The following is a 19,952-nucleotide window of genomic DNA, read 5'->3' on the forward strand; positions in this document are numbered from 1 at the left end:
GGACATCACAAAGCACATCAAAGGTATATCAAGAACATAAACATCAGATTCAATGTAATATTAATTTTGCATTTGAGAGTGACATGAATGACTGTAGTGTATAAAAGGATATAAATAAATTTTGACCCTGTGCCTTTTTGGCCCTTTTTTCATTTCTCCATAAGCCTGGAAAGAAGTGCTTGAACGTCTACAGGGAGGAAAAGCCACACAACTTCACTATCTCAGGCTGCACCAGTACAAACACTTACTGGCCCAAGTACTGTGGAGTGTGTATAGATGAGCGGTGCTGCATCCCTTACAAATCTAAGACTGTTGAGGTTGACTTTCAGTGCCCGAACAGATCTGGCTTCAGCTGGCAGGTCATGTGGATTAACGCCTGCTTCTGCAACCTGAGCTGTAAAAACCCTAATGACATATTTACAGATCTAGAACAGTACCATGTGAAAGGTGAGGTTGGAAACTGAATGTATGAGACCTTGCAGAAAAGTCAATAGAAAGATTTGAGTGAAAGTCATAGATTTTATTTTTTAATTTTCTGAGCAAGTTATTATTTAATTGACCATCATATTTGGCCTTTTTTATTATATGAGACTTTTTCCTATTGGAAAAACTGAAATAAACCAATATATCCTAATATATTCTATTTTAAGACTATGTGGCCTATTGCAACCAAATTGTTCATATACTGTGAGTTATTTCAACCAAGATTATCTAATTTTTTTGTCATATTGTGACAAATAAATCCTTTTGTACAAATGATGTAACTATGGGTATGTAAAAAGACAATATCATATTGACTTCTGTAGTTAAAATCTTTAATTTATACAAAGTCTATATAAAAAAGAAATGTATATTGCTTTTATGTATTGATAATTAAGTTTTTGTAATGTCATGCCTTTTCCACATTTATGCTCTTAAATTACACTAGTTCTTGGAGTGAGTTTTGCCTTATAAAGTTTGGTTTTACACGTACTGTAACGTTTTGTATAGACAGTTCTCATTGAATTATCTAATAAACACAGACAAAAAAGGTTAAGTAACCAGCTTTTTATTTTCCTTTTTTTTTAAATAAATACAAACTGTTATTCCATTAAAAATGCAGTGCATCAGATTGTTTTACATCTTTACAAAGCAGGGTGCCTTACCAAGCTGCAAGCATTTGTTTTAGTGTGTGTGAAAGAGCAGGTGAGTTGCTTATATTATCTTTTTCTGAGCGATCCTTCGTTTTACTCTTTCAAAGCCTTGAGAAAAGAAGCATCCAGTCCAAGTAGAGGATTCCATGGCACATTTTGTTCTGTTGTGCTTGATTGCATAGAAATCATCATCATCATCATTACAAACAAAAAACAACAAATATCACTCATATACAGTCATTTTCCTGTATTCGTATATCTACAAATTGGTTTTGTTGAATTTAAAATAAAGATTTTTTTAAAACATGATCCTGTAAAAATCATTTAAAATCACTTTCGAGAGCATCAATCACTGAGTTACAAATGTAACCCAAAATAATGGAACACTCCCAACAAGGAAAATTCAAATAAACAAATTATGAGCTTATACCTTAGTTTTATAAGGTAGGCTAGCATCATGAAAAAATACCACCATCTCTACTCTGTGGTCAACCAATCCCTTTTCTATTCAGTGAGGTCCATTTCAACATATACAGATTATACAAATTAATTATGTACTTAAACTAGCGTGTAAAAGTGGTATAATAACTTGACATAAGAAAATGAATCGCAGACTAGAGATCAACATAAATTTACAAATGTGCCCTTCTCAGTGCCCAGCTTACTTGGATGATGACCATCAAAATGGCTCTGTGCTGCATTGCCTCTAACAACAACAAGACAGCTATTGCGCAGGGTGCAAAAAAGAAGAAATATCTCCATCATCCTGTCCTTCATTCACTCTATCCACTCCTTCCTTAGAGTTTCCCCAGGAAATATAGTCTTAAACACAAGACACTTTGGCATAAATGCTCTCTGACAAATAAAACAGTGCAAGACCCCTGAGGGAAACAGCACAGCGGCATGCGGCGGTCCTGCTGCATGTGTAGTTAGTGGCAGCGCCGGTGTGTGAAAGAGCAGGTGAGTTGCTTATATTATCTTTTTCTGAGCGATCCTTCGTTTTACTCTTTCAAAGCCTTGAGAAAAGAAGCATCCAGTCCAAGTAGAGGATTCCATGGCACATTTTGTTCTGTTGTGCTTGATTGCATAGAAATCATCATCATCATCATTACAAACAAAAAACAACAAATATCACTCATATACAGTCATTTTCCTGTATTCGTATATCTACAAATTGGTTTTGTTGAATTTAAAATAAAGATTTTTTTAAAACATGATCCTGTAAAAATCATTTAAAATCACTTTCGAGAGCATCAATCACTGAGTTACAAATGTAACCCAAAATAATGGAACACTCCCAACAAGGAAAATTCAAATAAACAAATTATGAGCTTATACCTTAGTTTTATAAGGTAGGCTAGCATCATGAAAAAATACCACCATCTCTACTCTGTGGTCAACCAATCCCTTTTCCATTCACTGGATGTCTACTTCAACATATACAGATTATACACTTAATTATGCACTTAATCTAGCATATAAAAGTGGTATAATAACTTGACAAAAGAAAATCAATTGCAGACTAGAGATTAACATAAATGTACAAATGTGCCCTTCTCAGTGCCTAGCTTACTTGGATAATGACCATCAAAATATCTCTGTGCTGCATTGCCTCTAACAACAACAACAACAAGACAGCCATAGCGCAGGGTGCAAAAAAAAAAAAAAGAAATAACTCCATCATCCTGTCCTTCATCCACTCTATCCACTCCTTCCTCAGCATTTCCCCAGGAAATATAGTCTTAAACACAAGACACTTTGGCATAAATGCCCTCTGACAAATAAAATGGTGCAAGACCCCTGAGGGAAACAGCACAGCGGCATGCGGTGGTCCTGTTGCGTGTGTAGTTAGTGGCAGCGCAGCACAGTCAGAACAGAAAGGTTAATGCATATGTGAGATGGACCGGAGACAAGGTCACCAGTCTAACAGGACACTTCGGTGGACTTGGGAGCCTGGTCCACAGAACTGTCCATGTTGTCAGTGTGCGAATGTGTGCGTTGGTTGTCTGAGGTGTGGGCTCGGGCACGGCCCTCGTTGGTGTGGGAGCGACTGCGGTTGCCCTCGTTAGTGTGCGACCTGCTGCGGTTGCCATCAAAGGAAGTGACGCTGGAGCCGGATGCTGTGCGAGAACGGACTAGGCGGGTCATGCTGGCAGAGGGCACTAAGAAGCAGAGGAAGACAGATTAGGATACTTATTTTAAAGCTTTTTACATTTGCGGTGTATGTTTTTAATGTATTTTTAGTGTATTTTGCTACAATACTTGATATGACTATGTACACTACTGTTCAAAAAACTGGGGTTGGTAAGATTTTTTTTATGTTTTTGAAAGAGTCCCTTATGCTCACCAAGTCTGCGTTTATTCAAACAAAAAAATACAGTAAAAACAGTAATACTGTGAAATATTATCACAATTTAAAATAACTGTTTCTATTTGAATATATTTTAAAATGTCATTTATTCCTGTGATGCAAAGCTGCATTTTCAGCAGGCATTACTTAAAAGTTTTCAGTGTCACATGATCCTTCAGAAATCTCTCTAATATGCTGATTTGGTGCTCAAGAAACATTTCTTATTTTGACAACAGCTGTGCTACTTAATATTTTTGTACACTTTTTTTTCTGAATTCTTTGATGAATAGAAAGTTCCAAAGAACAGCAGTTTTTGCAGTTGTTTATAAATTAGACATTTTGCTTTAAGAAAAAGTTCAAGTTGAGCAAGTCAGGTTGAAAATTAAATCTCACCACTAGAGGGCAGCACAGTCCAGTCATATTTATTGCTATTTGCTAATGTTCTATGTTAATTTTACGTGAACAAAGGTTTTCAGGCAATGTACCATGGGTATTCCTTATAAAGACAAAGCTGTATGGTCAAATAGAGACTATATAAAACAAAAAGACAATATCAATACTTACTGTAACCCATGCCCTGAATGAAGTACTTGAAAGCCTCTGTTAGCTTCCCAGGCTAAGAAGACAATAAAAGCAGAAATTAGTTTATTTGACTGCAAAAACAGCTAATCAGGTCAAGGTGGAAAACAGATTTCCCTAAGCATATGTTGTGAAACCGGATGGATTCTAACAGCTGGTAGCAGCAGGTGGCGAGCAGAGTATTAGAACTGAGAACTATATGCCATAGCTGTTCGTAATGAGATTATGGCGCACTTCATCCCTCATGATCATCCTGTGCCCTGAGCAAACTTATAAATGAATCTGAATGGTCATAAAGGCTATAAATACACACCTGGTCGACCTGGGGCAAGCCTCCACAGTCAGCCATCTGAAGAAAGAGAAGGGACATAGAAATGTTACTTAAAATGCATGAAAAACAAATGCGTCACTGCTTTCTGTTTCTGCCATTCACACAGGTGTCTAAAACACCTAGCGCTCCATTAACTCCACTGATTTTAAAGTTATTTTTACTTATCGGTGGTTAATAGGCCATTTCAGACGCCATACACCTAATTCTTAGTCCACCTGAGGGTGAGCTGTGGAAAATTAGGTCAGCAGAGGTAGGGTTCAGCCCTGGAGCTGGACAGCGTGGACCGCTTCTGCACTACCTGGGTAAATTAGTCACTAGATAATGCGGAGCTATCAGAATCTTATCAGTGCTTGACTTTTCCATGTGGGCTATAAATACATGCCAGCTTCAATGGAGTCCACTCACCTTAAGCAGTGTGGTTTTGGTCGGGTCCAGCTTTGTGTTGCACTCAACCTGTACAGAAAACACGTGTTAAACCACTAAATACACATGCAGCAGATATGAAGTGTGGAGCAACAGTGTGCAAGATTAAAGGTTTTTAATAAAAAAATACTTATAAAATGTCTAGCAATAACAATGAAGTGAATCAGTCCTAAATTAAGCTTAAACCTACCACAACATCCACTGCTGGGGAACTGTCTCCAACTACCAGGAGTGCAGGACACCTGAAAACAGAGCGACCAAGTCATTACTACAGGAAATCCGTCCCCCATTGTCTAGAGTATTTTTGGGGACAATTTTAGACTTACTTTAGAGTTCTGACATTGACATGGCCACCAGATACAGGCCTCTCGATTTCCAGGTCTCTTCGGCTGTGAAGTGGATGAAAATATTAATTAAATGTTATATCAACACTAAAATAACTATCAAGATGTTTTAGTAGCGGTGTTGTGTTTACCTGTTGTAGGACTTGACGAAGAGTTGCAGATTGAACTGGTTCATGTCATTCGCAATGTGGTGACGGTATCTGCCAATGAGGTCATGGTTCTGCTGGATTTCCTCCTGGAGAAATAATAAGAAATAATAAGTATAAATTCATCCATTCAAAAATTATCTAGAATGGGTCAAACATTGACTAACCTTTCCAAACAGGTGAGAGATGATCATGTCAGGCATGGCGTGAGTCCAACCAGAGATCTGTAATTCAAGAAAAATGAGCCCATGACAGACACAAAAGCTTGAAACTCTATATAAATGATGAATATTACATAAATTATAATCACAAAATGGTAAGCACTCACTTTGTGTGCTGCCCAGTCCATCCAGCCCTCAGCGCATGGGTTGATGTTTATCAGCACAAGGCCTTCCGCCATAGCAGGGTGATCCAACTATAAAAGGAAACAGTATTTGTAAACCACATCTGAACACATCTAAACCTAATTTATTAAATAACGAACATGCAAGTCAAGCAGATTTTTTTTTTTTTTTTTTTACAAGGGGAGTTCCTCAGCAGCTAAACTAGCCAAATGAATGCCAAAATCCACAGGAAAAGAAACACTTTCAGCTCTTTATCCTGGTTTCATTAAAATTTTAAATCACTTAAAAAGGAAGTCAAACTCACCGCAAACTTAGCAAGGATATAAGCACCCGCACCAACAGCCATGCCGATCACACTCTTCAGTCTGTGGGGTTTAAGAAAACCAGTTAGGATAGAAAATAATCCAAAATGTTCCTAAAACTGTTAAATAATGAAACGAAGACCTCACCCAAAATGTTTGAGGATTGATGGAAGTGTCTCAGACAGTTGGTCCATGGAAGGGTACTCGTATCTATTAAAAGTAAATTATTATTCTTCTGCATTAATTTACAATAAAGATTTCCACTTATATGTCTACACATGACAGAACTCACCCAGTGGAGAAGGTGTTTGCTCCCTCTTGCTGCCCTGGTGCATCTACATGACACACAGCAAAATGCTGCATGATCTCCTGCATATCCTCATGGTTGAACAAGGTGTCAAAGCAGCTTTTATCTATTGGAGAAGCATAATTTATCTCCTTTAGAAGAACCTCTTGATTAATGTGTATTGTAAAGCAACACAAAGAGATTTAGGGGACATTTTAAACTGTTTTATCATGTTTAAAATATATAAAATCTTACGGTTCAGTCCAATATCATGGTAGGTGAGGATGACGGGACGGTCACCCTTAGGAACCCCTTTCATGGTACAGTGGACTCTGCCATATGGAGTCTCCACATCATGTTCCTACATGCAACATGGTAAGAAAACGCTCATCAGCATCTGCTGAACCATCATAAGCAGCACTAATCTCATCTGCAATACAATGCATTATTACAGCACTTATCACAACAACAACTTGAACATTTTTTTTTCTCTATAACACCTTTCAGTTTTAAGACTTTTAATAGAGTAGCCTTGCAATTTAATGTAACATTTAAGGACCTTTCTGCGAATGAACCACAGACCAACTGCAAACATTTCAACACTCCATGCACTTTGGTTATAAATGTGTAAACTGTAAGATCACAGTCCATGAAAACTGTCTGTCTGATTTCATAACGTTCAACTGCATCTACCAATTTCGCAAAGCATCAAACCCTAATTAAGACGACACAGCCAATATTAAATTTATACATTTCCATTACATTTTATAAACGTGTTGTATTTGATAAAAAAAGATAAAAGGAAGAAAACAAAAGATTTTGACTACATGTAAACTATATTACCAAGCTCAAATCTGCTAAATCTGCCTGTAACGCATAACTAAATTAAGATATTATAAACACTTGAAACATTGTGTATTGTGAAAAGCACTATACAAATAAATTTGACTTGAATTTGTCAAAATCAAAACTTTACTCATGCACAATTTGAACCACTAAGACAACAAAAACCCTAAAAAGTATGAACCAAAAGCAACATGAAGGTTTCTACTCACAGCGACTTCTATCTCGAATACTAATTCCATATCAGAGTCCTCCAGAACCATGGCTGCTGATATTAATTAGCAGTAGTGATGAGAACCAGTAGGTAAAATTGGATTGAAAGTAAGCTCCTGTTCGCGCACTTTGCTAATATTCATCTGTGCGCAGGGTTTTATACCCTGTTGCCGTCGCTCGACATAAGCCCACACTCCTAGCATGCTTTGCACCAAGATCAAAACAAGTTAATTCTAGTTAACGACATCCGTAAATTGGATCAGCCTGTATCAGATGCTTGGAGTAGCAGACTCTAGGCCTTCGGAAACTTAGGCAAGTGCAGCCAAACAAAAATTTGATGATTGTGATGGCAGTGTGCATTGAATAATTGTTTTTCATCACTAAAAATAAATAAAAATCAGAAAAGAAAGTGCAACTGAGCTACACAAAAGCTCAGCACATGGTCATGGCAAATATGTGCTGCTACTTTAAATTTTTAAAAAGAATCCAACTTTTACTTTGGAAGTACTTTACTTTGACAAAATAACATTTCTAATGAGAATCTGTATTTCTACACATTTTCCCATGTTTAAAAGTGGAAACTGCATAGCCACTAAAACCAACAAATCATAAATCACCGCCAACGGATTGAACTTTAACTTTCAATTTAACTTTCTTGAAGTTAATTTAGCACTAGTGACAAACAATGACAAATAACCACCATGCACTGTAAAAGTCATTGAGAAAAGTCTTTGAGTGCAGGCCACTGGTCAAAGATCAACTGGCTGACGCTGCAGAAACTAGTTTCAGCTGCCTCAAGTTGCAGCACAAGCTGCTAAGAAAGTCAAATAACATCTTTAACACTGACAAGGACATAAACATCTTGCACTTGGCTTTGTATAGTGACTGAACACAAACATCTGTTGTCTCTCTACTGGCACTAATCTCTTTAAACGGGACGAGCCCTACGTGAGCGCCTCGGGCAGATGGCCAGTGTATCCCTCAGCAGCCCACGTCATTGGTCTAGACACTGAACACTCTTATTAAACACATGACCCGCAAACTTCAGGACTTTAATCTGTGTGAGGATCAGCACGAGAGGCCTGCTGGATGCAAATCTGTACAAAAAAAAATCCAAAAATCTTGCCTTAATCACCAACTGCTGGACAGCCTCTCTTAGCCCCTAGAATAGAGAAAACGGTTTAGGTTACCACAACATGTGTTCACTATATTGCATGCATAAATATGTACACTTAGTACAAATCTTTACAAATTGTGTGTTTTCCATACTTGCAAATCCCTGTCCCCGATGAGAGGCTTCGACTCAACTACTTGGATATCATCCATTCTCAATGAGGACACCTAGAGGTAGGAAAAAGGTGACAAACACAACCATATTATTACCATCAAATAATTTACCACAATCTTCCTCCAAGGTCACAGAAGGAAGTATCAAATTACCATTTCCTTGTTTTTGTTGTGGTGTAATTCAGCTTTGGCAATGATTATTTACAACAGCTTTACAGGAGCTCATAGGTGGATTCAAGGAAACAAGATACATTTTGTATCTCTGGATCATTTGGGGTGTTTTTACACAATGGCAGATTTTTGTATGCTTACAAGTTCCTATTTTCAAGTTTTTTATGCCCATACATATTACATACATGTGATGTATTGAAGTGAAATGCTTATACCTAGTTTCTCATCCTACAGTGCAAAAAAAAAAAAAAAAAGACTATCAAGAATATGACGTGAATAAAAATAATAAAATAAAGTATAAAGAACAATTTTCAAAATATACAAAAACTATACAATGTATCCATTTATCATGTTATGTTTAATATAATATCACTGTTAAAACAATAATTTCATTACATTATTTTTGCAACTGTAATCTAGGGTAAATTTATTTGATGCCACTCCTGTGCAGTATTGAATAGTATGAAAGCATGCTTCTGATTTTGTCTTTTGCCGTTTGAAATATTTGGCACATTACAAATAAATTTCTTTATTTTGTTTTTAGATTATATCCTCAGCTCTTCAAAATGGCTTAATTAGTTTTAAATGGTGCAGATAATGCATTTCAAAAGGCGACAGTTTTAATGTTGATGTGGATGTAAATGGAATGAGAGCTTGAACAGGCTCTTTGTCTGGCTGAGGTTTCTAAAGGTCACATGTCAGGCTTTTCCTCTGTAGTGGGCCTGGACGCTACACACAGGAAACCACTGACACAGCTGCTTCCATGGCTACTGCAGTCAGTCCCTGCACCCCTTTAACACTAGCAACAAATAAAAGCCTTTGTGTCTTATCATCCCACAGGTTCAAGGAGTGTTCCTGTACCAAGCCCCTATAAAAAAGCAGCGATTGATTTTGTTGATTCACAGTCGAGCTCTATAGGAACCAAGCCAAGATGTTTATCAAGAGGAATTTCTAGTTCAAAAACCATGATTGTGCAGTCCATCATTTGCTGAGGTTTCTACAGCAAACCCCTACACGAATTCCTGACCAGAATCATGTGAGAACTAAAATTACTAATGGATACTAGTCCAAGCTAGAAGAAATCAGCTTAATGAGACTATATTTAAAATCTATATAATCAAATGTAAGAAAAGTTAACGGTTAGCTGGCAAATAGGTCACCTGCTTGTTTTTAAGCTGTGTGCCCTTATGGCCTCTTTTGAATAATCTTTTACCTGGGAGTGTCAACAATGTCTCAGCAGGATATAAACCGGAGCAACATAAGAACAGATCCTGCCCTTCCTATGCCCTAGAATACGCACTATACTTCAAAACATCCAAATTCACCTGTCTGCTTCTCCGGACCAGGTTTCCATTATAGTTTACAATGGTAAATGAGACTAATTAATGCCTTACATTAAATACTAATTTAATAATTTATCAGTATTGGAACGCTTCAGACAAATTTGTAACAGATGCATTGTGTATTTGTATGAATATGTGCAAATGTGCATATATTTGTTTTCATTAACTTTGGGACACTATAAAGACTCAAAGGTTTACTTCGGTTGCTATTGCATCAATGTCAGTAAGTATAATGTTTATGCTGGAACATAAGCACCATTGCAGCTGCACCCTGCAGAGGAGAGGAACATTTTTGTTTCACTTCCCATAACCACTTTTTTCTTCTTCTTTTCTGAAATCCAGTTCATGGATCACATTTTTATACTGATAGAGATACTGAACTCAATGCGCATTAGACCAATCACTGCAGGGGTCCAACAAAATTTCTTCACCATTTAAGCAATAACACTTGTTGACCTACAACACTAATAGAAAATAATCTCTGATTTTACTATTTATGTTTCACATATGTAGTAGGCATATGCTATTTTGCGGTGTATTCAGTTGATGCTTCTGCTGTTGTATGAGTAAAGGTGTCTTTACACAGCCTGCTCTGAGGATGCCAAAGGAAATTCTAAAATAAAATAAACCAGCTCTGATGCACCTCAGCGCCTAGTATCAGAAGTGGCCCTGATGCTGCTTTGCTTTTGTGCAAATGAAATGCAGTATTGGAGCACAGTTAAACTTTGCCGTTGTCGTGAGCAAGCTTTTATTTAATTAATTATATTATTTATTAATTCCATATTTTCATTCAGTCCATGTTTATATTCACGTCTACAATTAGATATTCCTAATTTTATACTTAAAATGATCATTTCATAAAAACAACGTCAAAGCTTTTATGGCAACAAAGTCTTCTGCTGAAGCTTTATGATCTGCTTTGGAAAAACGCGAACTTGACGTTAACACGATCTATTAGTATTTCACAAATGTCTGACATTGTATTTTATCTGAAATGCTGTCTCCGGCTAAAAACTAAAGCAATACACAGTTAAGCCAGCATACTGTGTTGATAATGCAAACACGCATCTGTTGCATGTAACCCTGAAAGCTTGATAAATGATTGGCTCTAGTCTAGTACAGTGGTTTTCATCAGCTCAAAAGGAGAGAGCACTGTAAACGGAGCTCTGAGTGTATGACAGATATTAAAGACATACAAAATATGCAGTGCGGTGGTTTCCAGGCCAGAAAACCACTAGTTAGTAGGCTATCTGTCGCACTGTTCAAATTTGTTTTCCCACTCGAGCTCACAATACTTTGTTGACATGTGTACGTGCGACCACACAACATTTAAAAACTATCGCGGTTTCGCTGTATAATCATAAACAGTGACTAATTAAAACATGTAGGCTATCTTCAGTTCAAAGTTGAGAAATATATACCTTGCTCGATATCACGCCAGAGACGTTTTAGATACGGAGTGCGGTTTTATTAGATGAAATGGGCAACATTTTAACATTAAAACGAATTTAAAAAATAAAATAGCACTTTTTATGACTTACCGGTTATTGTCCACAAAATAAAAACAAGTCCAACAAAACTAAAAAGGTTTTGCAGAGTTTGAGGGCTGACAATTGACTACGTGCTGCTCGCGAAAGGACGTAGCAGGCAATTTTATAAAGATGTGTTTAGTCAGTCCAGCCCACTCCTCATTCTATTGGGCAACTTCACTGAGTCATACCTTCCTTTCACAGCATTGCATGAGATATGATGATGTGTTCACTTGAGGAAACTGTCTCGACTATAGGACTGATCTTTTCCTACAATAAAAGTTAGAAAATAAGCTTTGAGTGAAGTTGACGTTATTTGGTATTTGTTCATCTGTATTCTGTCCCTGCATACTGGCATTTGCTGTAAAAAGTAATACAGAATAATCTCAAAGCTGGTTATTCTTTTGAATCAATAAAGTATTGTTCAGAGGAGTGTATGCCTTTGTATGTGTCTATGCGTGTGTGTCCTCTCTAATCACACAATAATTTCACTGTGGTTAGCTAATATGAGGCAGTGATAACAAGCACATTCACAATTGCAAAGAAACTACCATTATGCTGATCAACTCGAGCACCATTTACACCACAAACGGAATAAGACGGCAGAATAAATGCAGACAGAATTTACTTCTAAAGCTGTGTTCAGCATGAGACTTTTCATAAATCAAAACTGTCAGATGATAAGAGTGTTTTTAGGTTGTTTGATGTAAAGCTGGGCAGTCGGCCAGGTGAAATGTTGTTGTGGACAAAATACTGAACCCATTGATGACCAGATAAACTTTTAAGATTTATAGGCAAAAGCATATTGAATCAAAGAGTACACTGCTCGGGTTAATGAACTAGGTTAAAGAGAATAATAACTGATAAGGATTGTGGACTTTTACCTAACAAGTTAATATCTCTGTGTACTCGCACAGTGTTTCTCGTGGAGTCTGGTGCTACATTAATTTTTAATCATCCACCTACCATCTCCGTTTATATAAAAAAGACAAACTTGATTCTTGTAATAATTTTACTAATCTGGAAAAATAAACTAAAATCAATTGAACACATGCAGCTATAAATAAATAAAAAATCTTACTTACTACCTTTTTTAATTAAATATTATACCACACATTTTAAAGAATGTCATTCAGTTATGTCAGAACTTTGTGTTAAATTGTGGTTTATTTGGGGGTCAAATGTGTACATTTCTCACCTTTCTGTCAAGTCTCTGTTTTTCACAGAATCTGGGTTAATGACATTGGCTTATATTTGTGTCCTTGTACTTGCAATAAAGAGCAGTTTTCATCTTAAGATCCTCATATCTGGGTTGCACAACATGTAGGTTATTGGATGCCTCAGAAAGAATAGATAAACATTGACCTCCCTCTCCCTACAGGCTTTTGGCATCCGACAAATCAAAAGAATAAAAGGAGGTTCAAAACCAAAGGCTGTTTTCTGCAGTGGCCATCCAAGAACAGGACAAAACAGTCATTATGTTATCATTTAACCACACAGACATGCCCACATCATCTGAACATAACGGCTGGTATTGGCACACAGTATAAAAGGCCTACACGCCTTCATTTCAGGTACTGAAAGGTCAGTGAGGGCTAGTTTGACATAGAAATGTTGACTGACAAGAGTATAGTAGATTCTTGCCCTTGTACCTTGCCATTGCTGACTTGTCTAATTCTACAACATGCCACCCATTCACAAACCAAACCTCTTCCCTTTTAAGGCATTATTTTACACTTTAATTAGTCAAACAATAAATTCATAATTATAAATTAGTAATATCCCAGTCCTCCTGTTTCAAACCTCTAACATGCATAGTCACAGTCAGCTTAAACTGCATTAAACTGCTTTAGTGTAGATGCAGTATGTGATGCAATAACAGTATTCAGATGTAGTATGAATCATACTAAGCCGTGATTCAGACATGACATGAGACAGCACTTATAGGACTGTCTGAAATGTAGACCTCACCTCAACCTATCACGTAGTTCCTCAGAGCATGTGCTACTTAGTTCAATGTCACATATTACTGATTTACTAAAAGGGATAATAGGACGTCTTAAAAGTTACACAATAACAATAAACACTATTTTCGGTGCATAATAGGACTGTTAAAGCCGTTTATGGTCATTTTTGTAAGTATTAAGCAATGGATCAATAACCAAAATGTGATGGCTTCATTCACAGACAATGAAATAAGTTGCAGAATTAGGTCATGAAGTACATACTCAATAAATGAAGAACTAGGTAATTATGTGCCAACACAAACTCTTGCCAGTATGATCAAAGTATTATGGATTATGCATTAACGTGTGTTGTGGAACAACACAAATAGCAACTCATAAACAGACAATATAAACAAGCACATGCAAAAGAACCCCCAGCATATTACAATTACACAAAATCTTAACCATTTATCAATTGTGAGGAAGTTTCTGCGATCAATTTATTGGTGTCACTGGTACATGTATAATATTTCTAGAGGTCGTTTCTGACTGAAGATTTTGTATCTGATCTTCGATCAGTTTATCTCCATTATCAGTCCTTGTCACTGGAACAACAATTATAATTGCACTTTACTGCTCATTTCACTTTGATGTTTAGGATGATAAAGTTACTCAATAACTACAGCCATAACTTTTAGGGCATAATTTTTCAATGTGAAAGAAATGTTTGGTTTAGACATTGTTTTCTAACTACTTTCTGTACTAATATTATACAAGTATTCCAAATATTCAACCAACAAAAATGCAATCATAAAACCCTTATAAACATTTCCCTCCCTCTGGGCTTATGCATTTTCTGTGAGAAGTGCTAGATATTCCAGTTGTTTCTTCATTTCTCACAGTTTTATCCAGACACACCCTGGGCCGATCCTCGGCCAAATAATAAACCACTCTGTGTGAATTATTTTTACAGCTTCATCTTCACAAATTTGTGAAAGTGGATTGATTTACGTGTTATTGTACCAGAGCTACTTTCACCTGAGGGATCACCTGCAGGAACACTCCTTCTGCTCCACCATGTCCATTTTACTCTGACCTGGCAACATGCTAGAATTCCTGCTACAGGTCATTGCCTCTGCTGATAAGATGCAACCAATTACTGAAGTGGAAAATTGCTCTGACCTGACATTGTTTTGTTTTCCATGAAAATAACCTTTAAAACAGGACCTAAACTCATTCACTAACAACTTGCCAAAGGCAACAGTACAAGGTAACCAGCCACCATCTTGTACAAACTGAATCTTTCGGTTTTAAATATTTCCTGACTGCAAAACAACAGCCTAGAAAGGTTCTAATTACTATTCTTGTCAGGCATGAATTGACAACATTCAAAGTAAATGCCTACCTATATTTCCATGTATTTTATTAGATGGGGAGACTGTTACTGTAAGTGCAAACAAGACTGCTGCATGACAGGAGGCCCACAGATATTGATATTACTGGAAACAGGAAAACTGAGTATGGAATTTCTGGAAAAAAACAATTCAGATATTCACCTTCTGCTTCATCTTCCACAGCTGGAGAGGTTGAGTCCACAGGCCCTTCTGGCCGAGTCTGTGTAGCGATTGGAAACTGAGTGCCTGACAAATCCTATGATGAAAGCATCACCTTATAATGCTGAGAAGTACAAAAGAGATGTTTTGCTCTTCTGCAAAGCTCGTGATTTACGGTGCTTATAAGAATAAACACTGAAGGAAAGATTTCAAGTTTCTTAGTTTGCAAGTTTAACATATAAATAAGTATAATAAATAAGTAAACAATGAAGAAATTACTTACCCAAGATTTTTTTGTCAGTAAACCTAAGCCAAAGGCAGTGGTAATAATTACTTCATTGCTGAGCTAGATAATGGACACAGCTGCCTTGCTAGGGCAATGTCTCTGTTAATCATTTTATCCACCTTTTGACCTTATAGCCAGTCATACATCTTTGGGCAATCTTCCTCTCCTGCCCACAAAAAAAAAGGCACATGATCACATGATCATAAACCCAAGTTAACTTATTTTCTAATGAATGGTCAAGTCTTTTCTGAAAATATACTGAAGTAACAAATGTAATATTACTTAATGTAATACCTTTGGTCATAAATAAACAAACAAACAAACAAATAGGACAGGGCAGGATAGGATAGGATGGGATGGGATAGGAATATGAATAGGACAGGATAGGATATTTATAGGATAGCAATAGAAATATAAAAATAATAGAATTCTATTATTATAATATAATAGAAAAAAATATTATTATTATTATTTTAGGGTTCATAGGGTTAGTATGATGTTACCGTCATTTTAAAGTCCTTGACCCACCCATGAGATGTAGAAACACCGTTGTGACTAAACGGATCACACTCTAGTGCTCAACCAGCCCCACCAACGCAGCATACACCACCTGTAGCCACAACACCGGCCGTAGAACACTAGTGAGATGTGTTTCAAACGTGGATTACCTCACGTACTCACGAAGATTTGGCCAACGTGACTGGCGCTTCTGTGATGGGCGGGGCTCACGGGAACGGATGATCATCTTTTTACCTCGTTGTCGGTGGTCGTGAAATAAGACCGTAGTGTCAATGACTGATTACAATTATAAGACTGTTTTTAGAGGGATTATTCTGTTAAAAGAAATGTTGCAAAATTCTGCCAAATTCCTCTGTAAATTGTTAAACGTATATTGAACTGGGGCTTTTAAACTGTTTGATTAACTTTGATACCAAGACCCCCAAATATGCGAGGGACCTCCTTCCTAAAATATATAGCAGGTAGGCCTGTATATTCATAAATACCCATTTATAGGCTACTGGGTAATAAATCTTAAGCTTGAAATTATAAATACAATATGTGACCCTGGACCACAAAACCAGTCTTAAGTCGCTGGGGTATATTTGTAGCAATAGCCAAAAATAGCCTATATTGTATGGGTCAAAACTATTGAATTTTCTTTTATGCCAAAAATCATTAGGATATTAAGTGAAGATCATGTTCCATGAAGATATTTTGCAAATTTCCTACTGTAAATATATTAAAACTTAATTTTTGATTAGTATTATGCATTGCTAAGAACTTAATTTGGAAAACTTTAAAGGCGATTTTCTCAATATTTTGATTTTTTTGCACCCTCAGATTCCAGATTTTCAAATAGTTGTATCTCGGCCAAATATTGTCCTATCCTAACAAACCATACATCAATGGAAAGCGTATTTATACAGCAGATGATGTATAAATCTCAATAAAAAGAAATTGACCTTTATGACTGGTTTTGTGGTCCAGGGTCACATATGTGATATTAAGCGTGATATTATAAATAGGCTACAACATTACAAATGTTGTTTGCAAAATGAAATTATATGCATTTGTCTAATATTAATATTTAAAGTAGTGTGTAGCGTTAAATATGTAAAGCTAAAGAGGTTTTTTTTATTAAAATATTTTGAGTATTGTAAATATTGAATATTATGGAAAAAGACGGTGGAGTCTAAAATCCGAGAAACCCCATTCCTATATGTGGTGATATAAAGTTTTCACGAGAAGAGTGAGATGCTGCTGTCGTCTCCGCCTCCTCGACTACATGCAACTTTGTTTGCTGGTGGTGCATTCAATGCATAATTATTATAACATGTACATTCATTTAGCAGACGCTTCTGTCTAAAGCGACTAACAGTTGGGGAATACGACAAGCGATCCATCAGAAAGAGTCAACTAAAACACGAGATGTGCCCGTATATATATGTGTGTGTGTGTGTGTGTGTGTGTGTGTGTGTGTGTGATCATAATGTAGGCTTATAAATATATACAGTATATATATATAAGAAGAAGCAGGTGTGTAAAATTTCTACCGGGGACACACACACACACACACACACACATACATATATATATATATATATGTATGTGTGTGTGTGTGTGTGTATTACTATTAATAAAGAAAGAAACAAACAAACGGCGAGTAGCTAACACAGTGAAAGAGTAGCAGTACTAATAGGCCTACACTCTTAAAAATAAAGGTGCTTCAAAAGGTTCTTCAAGCGATGCCATAGAAGAACCATTTTTGCTTCCACAAAGAAGCATTCAGTCAAAGGTTCTTTAAAGAACCATCGCTTTCTTACCGTTTTGTAATCTGAAGAACCTTCTTTCGCCACAAAGAACCTTTTGTGAAACAGAAAGGTTCTTCAGATGTTAAAGGTTCTTTATGGAACCATTTAGACAAAAAGGTTCTTCTATGGCATCGTGAAGCACCTTTATTTTTAAGAGTGTACAGTGTGTGTTTTGGGTAAATAATGCAGAATCATGGAGTTATTGGGAACAGTGGAAACATGTTAGACAAAAAAGGTTTCTTCTGCTGAAATTACCCCAAAAAATTACCAAACTGACATCAATTTTTACAGCAAAAATTAGGGTTTTAGGGCAGGTTGTGGATTGAACGGACATTTTTAAAAATATTTATTTTATTTATTTATTTTTATTTATCAGAACCTTTCCTGTAATCCATGTAAATCAGTCAGAAGAGTGGTTGAGGTGTCACAATCTGGTTTGACCGTCAACCTTCACTGATCCAGAAGGCTGCAAATACTGACAGCATGTAACATCGATGTCACTCGCTCAAACCAAACATCTTAGACAAGTATTAATTGATTAGAGAATAAGACTACTTCCTAACACCTGTGCTTAGATTACCTCTACTGCAGGATTTATATCTATGTCTGGTGCTACTAAATACCAGAGCACCACTATCACAATGGAGGTGGAGACAGAATTTTATAATGCCTGTAATTACGTATACACTCTCCAAAACAACACAGGTCTTGTACTCACTGGACTTGTTTATTTAAATGAGAAAATGTGCCTACATTATGGCAGGATAGTCACAACATCAGGGCACAGAGAGAGCCTAACTGTGTATAGTTTCAAAAATACTTTAGAGCATCTGTCCATTTGTTATAAATACTGTAAGTTCTACCTATAGATAAATACTGACATAGTTTTTTTTTCTCCTAACCTCTGTACAACTAGACACGAGGGGAGAGAACATCAAACTAAATATCTATTTTAATCCAAGGCAAACTGTTTTAGTCTGTGATGTATTTGCTGTTAGTTTTATTTGTAAGGCCAGTTGTCAGTTGAAATGGTGTTCATTTCATCAGATTTGAACATCTACAGAAATATTAGGACAGAAATACTGAATAAAAATCACATACACCATTGAAGTAAGTGTTCTTCATCTACACTGAAAAAATTGCATAGAGACAATTTGAACTCAGAAATTGGTAGTACATTTCACAATTAATTATAATGAAATGACAAGTAGCTACAAAGAGTAAACAGTACTGAAACAGTACTTTCTTGTAAAACATTCCAGTAATCTTTATTTTTTTTTACAACTACAGAAAATCTTTTTTTACAATGTGTTTTGGGTAAATAATGCAGAATCATGGAGTTATTGGGAACAGTGGAAATGTGTTAGACAAAAAAGGTTTCAAGCCATCAAAGTTACTGCTGTAAATTTGTTGCACCGTTATTTAAATTAGTATAGTATCTTAGAAGATAATATCTTCTGCTGAAATTACCCCAAAAACTATTAAATGCTTTTGACTTTGAAACTTTAAGACAACAGGCCAAAATTGACTTACGTTGACTTATTAATTCATGAACAATATAGACCTAAACAAAGGGAATATAAAACTAAAACTGGAAATGAACTATGTTATTTCTGTTAATCTCATTTCTAGTCTTTTAAAAGCTGATGTCAATTTTGGCCTGTTTTCTGAAACCAGCAGTAACTTTGATGGCTTGAAACTTTTTTTGTCTAACAAGTTTCCACTGTTCCCAATAACACCATGATTCTGCATTATTTACCCAAAGCACACACTGTAAAAAAATATTTTCCAAAGTTTTAAATAAAACAAGAAAGTACTGTTTCAGTACTGTTTACTCTTTTACTTTGTTAGCTACTTGTTTCATTGTAATTAATTGTGAAATTTACTACCAATTTCTGAGCAAAAATAGTTTCTACACCATTTTTTTCAGTGCAGATGAAGAACACTTACTTCAGTAGTCTGTGATTATTATTCAAATATTCCTGTCCTAATATTTCTGTAGATGTTCAAATCACTATCACAGTAATCACTATGCTCACATAAAAAAATACATTTTTAAATGTAATTTCAATCCATAGATTTTATACATATAGCATAAATATATATATATATATATATATATATATATATATATATGTGTGTACATACAGTGGTTAGAAAAGAAATCCCCCCCCCCTTTTAAAATAATCACATTTTGTTGCTTTGCAGCCTGAAATGAAGACAGACACAGT

General features: G+C 36.1%; 1 protein-coding gene and 1 long non-coding RNA gene across 4 annotated transcripts; one reads left to right on the forward strand and one right to left on the reverse strand.

Annotated features, from left to right (window-relative positions):
• Positions 1-1,038: 1,038 nt before the first annotated feature.
• Positions 1,039-2,254, forward strand: LOC107653861 (uncharacterized). Its single transcript, XR_001630276.1, has 2 exons — positions 1,039-1,185; positions 2,094-2,254. It is a non-coding gene; the product is annotated as an uncharacterized LOC107653861 (long non-coding RNA).
• On the reverse strand, positions 1,579-15,153 carry LOC107653857 (protein NDRG1-like). 3 transcript variants are annotated; one of them, XM_016440715.1, is made up of 16 exons: positions 15,127-15,153; positions 8,564-8,635; positions 8,421-8,456; positions 6,494-6,599; positions 6,245-6,365; positions 6,100-6,162; positions 5,955-6,015; positions 5,635-5,721; positions 5,474-5,530; positions 5,292-5,395; positions 5,143-5,205; positions 5,007-5,058; positions 4,799-4,846; positions 4,376-4,411; positions 4,048-4,099; positions 1,579-3,295 (listed from the first exon to the last, which is right to left on the reverse strand). In XM_016440715.1, the coding sequence occupies exons 1-16, from the start codon at positions 15,136-15,138 to the stop codon at positions 3,057-3,059; spliced, it is 1,209 nt and encodes a 402-aa protein (XP_016296201.1). In that variant the 5' UTR covers positions 15,139-15,153; the 3' UTR covers positions 1,579-3,056. The 3 variants fall into 3 exon arrangements, with proteins under 3 accessions (XP_016296201.1, XP_016296202.1, XP_016296203.1); XM_016440716.1 differs by lacking the exon at positions 15,127-15,153 and adding an exon at positions 11,637-11,731; XM_016440717.1 differs by lacking the exons at positions 8,421-8,456; positions 8,564-8,635; positions 15,127-15,153 and adding an exon at positions 7,294-7,437.
• Positions 15,154-19,952: the final 4,799 nt, after the last annotated feature.

The sequence above is a fragment of the Sinocyclocheilus anshuiensis genome, unplaced genomic scaffold, assembly GCF_001515605.1.
Source record: "Sinocyclocheilus anshuiensis isolate Anshui unplaced genomic scaffold, SAMN03320099.WGS_v1.1 scaffold223, whole genome shotgun sequence".
NCBI classification, from domain to species: Eukaryota; Metazoa; Chordata; class Actinopteri; order Cypriniformes; family Cyprinidae; genus Sinocyclocheilus; species Sinocyclocheilus anshuiensis.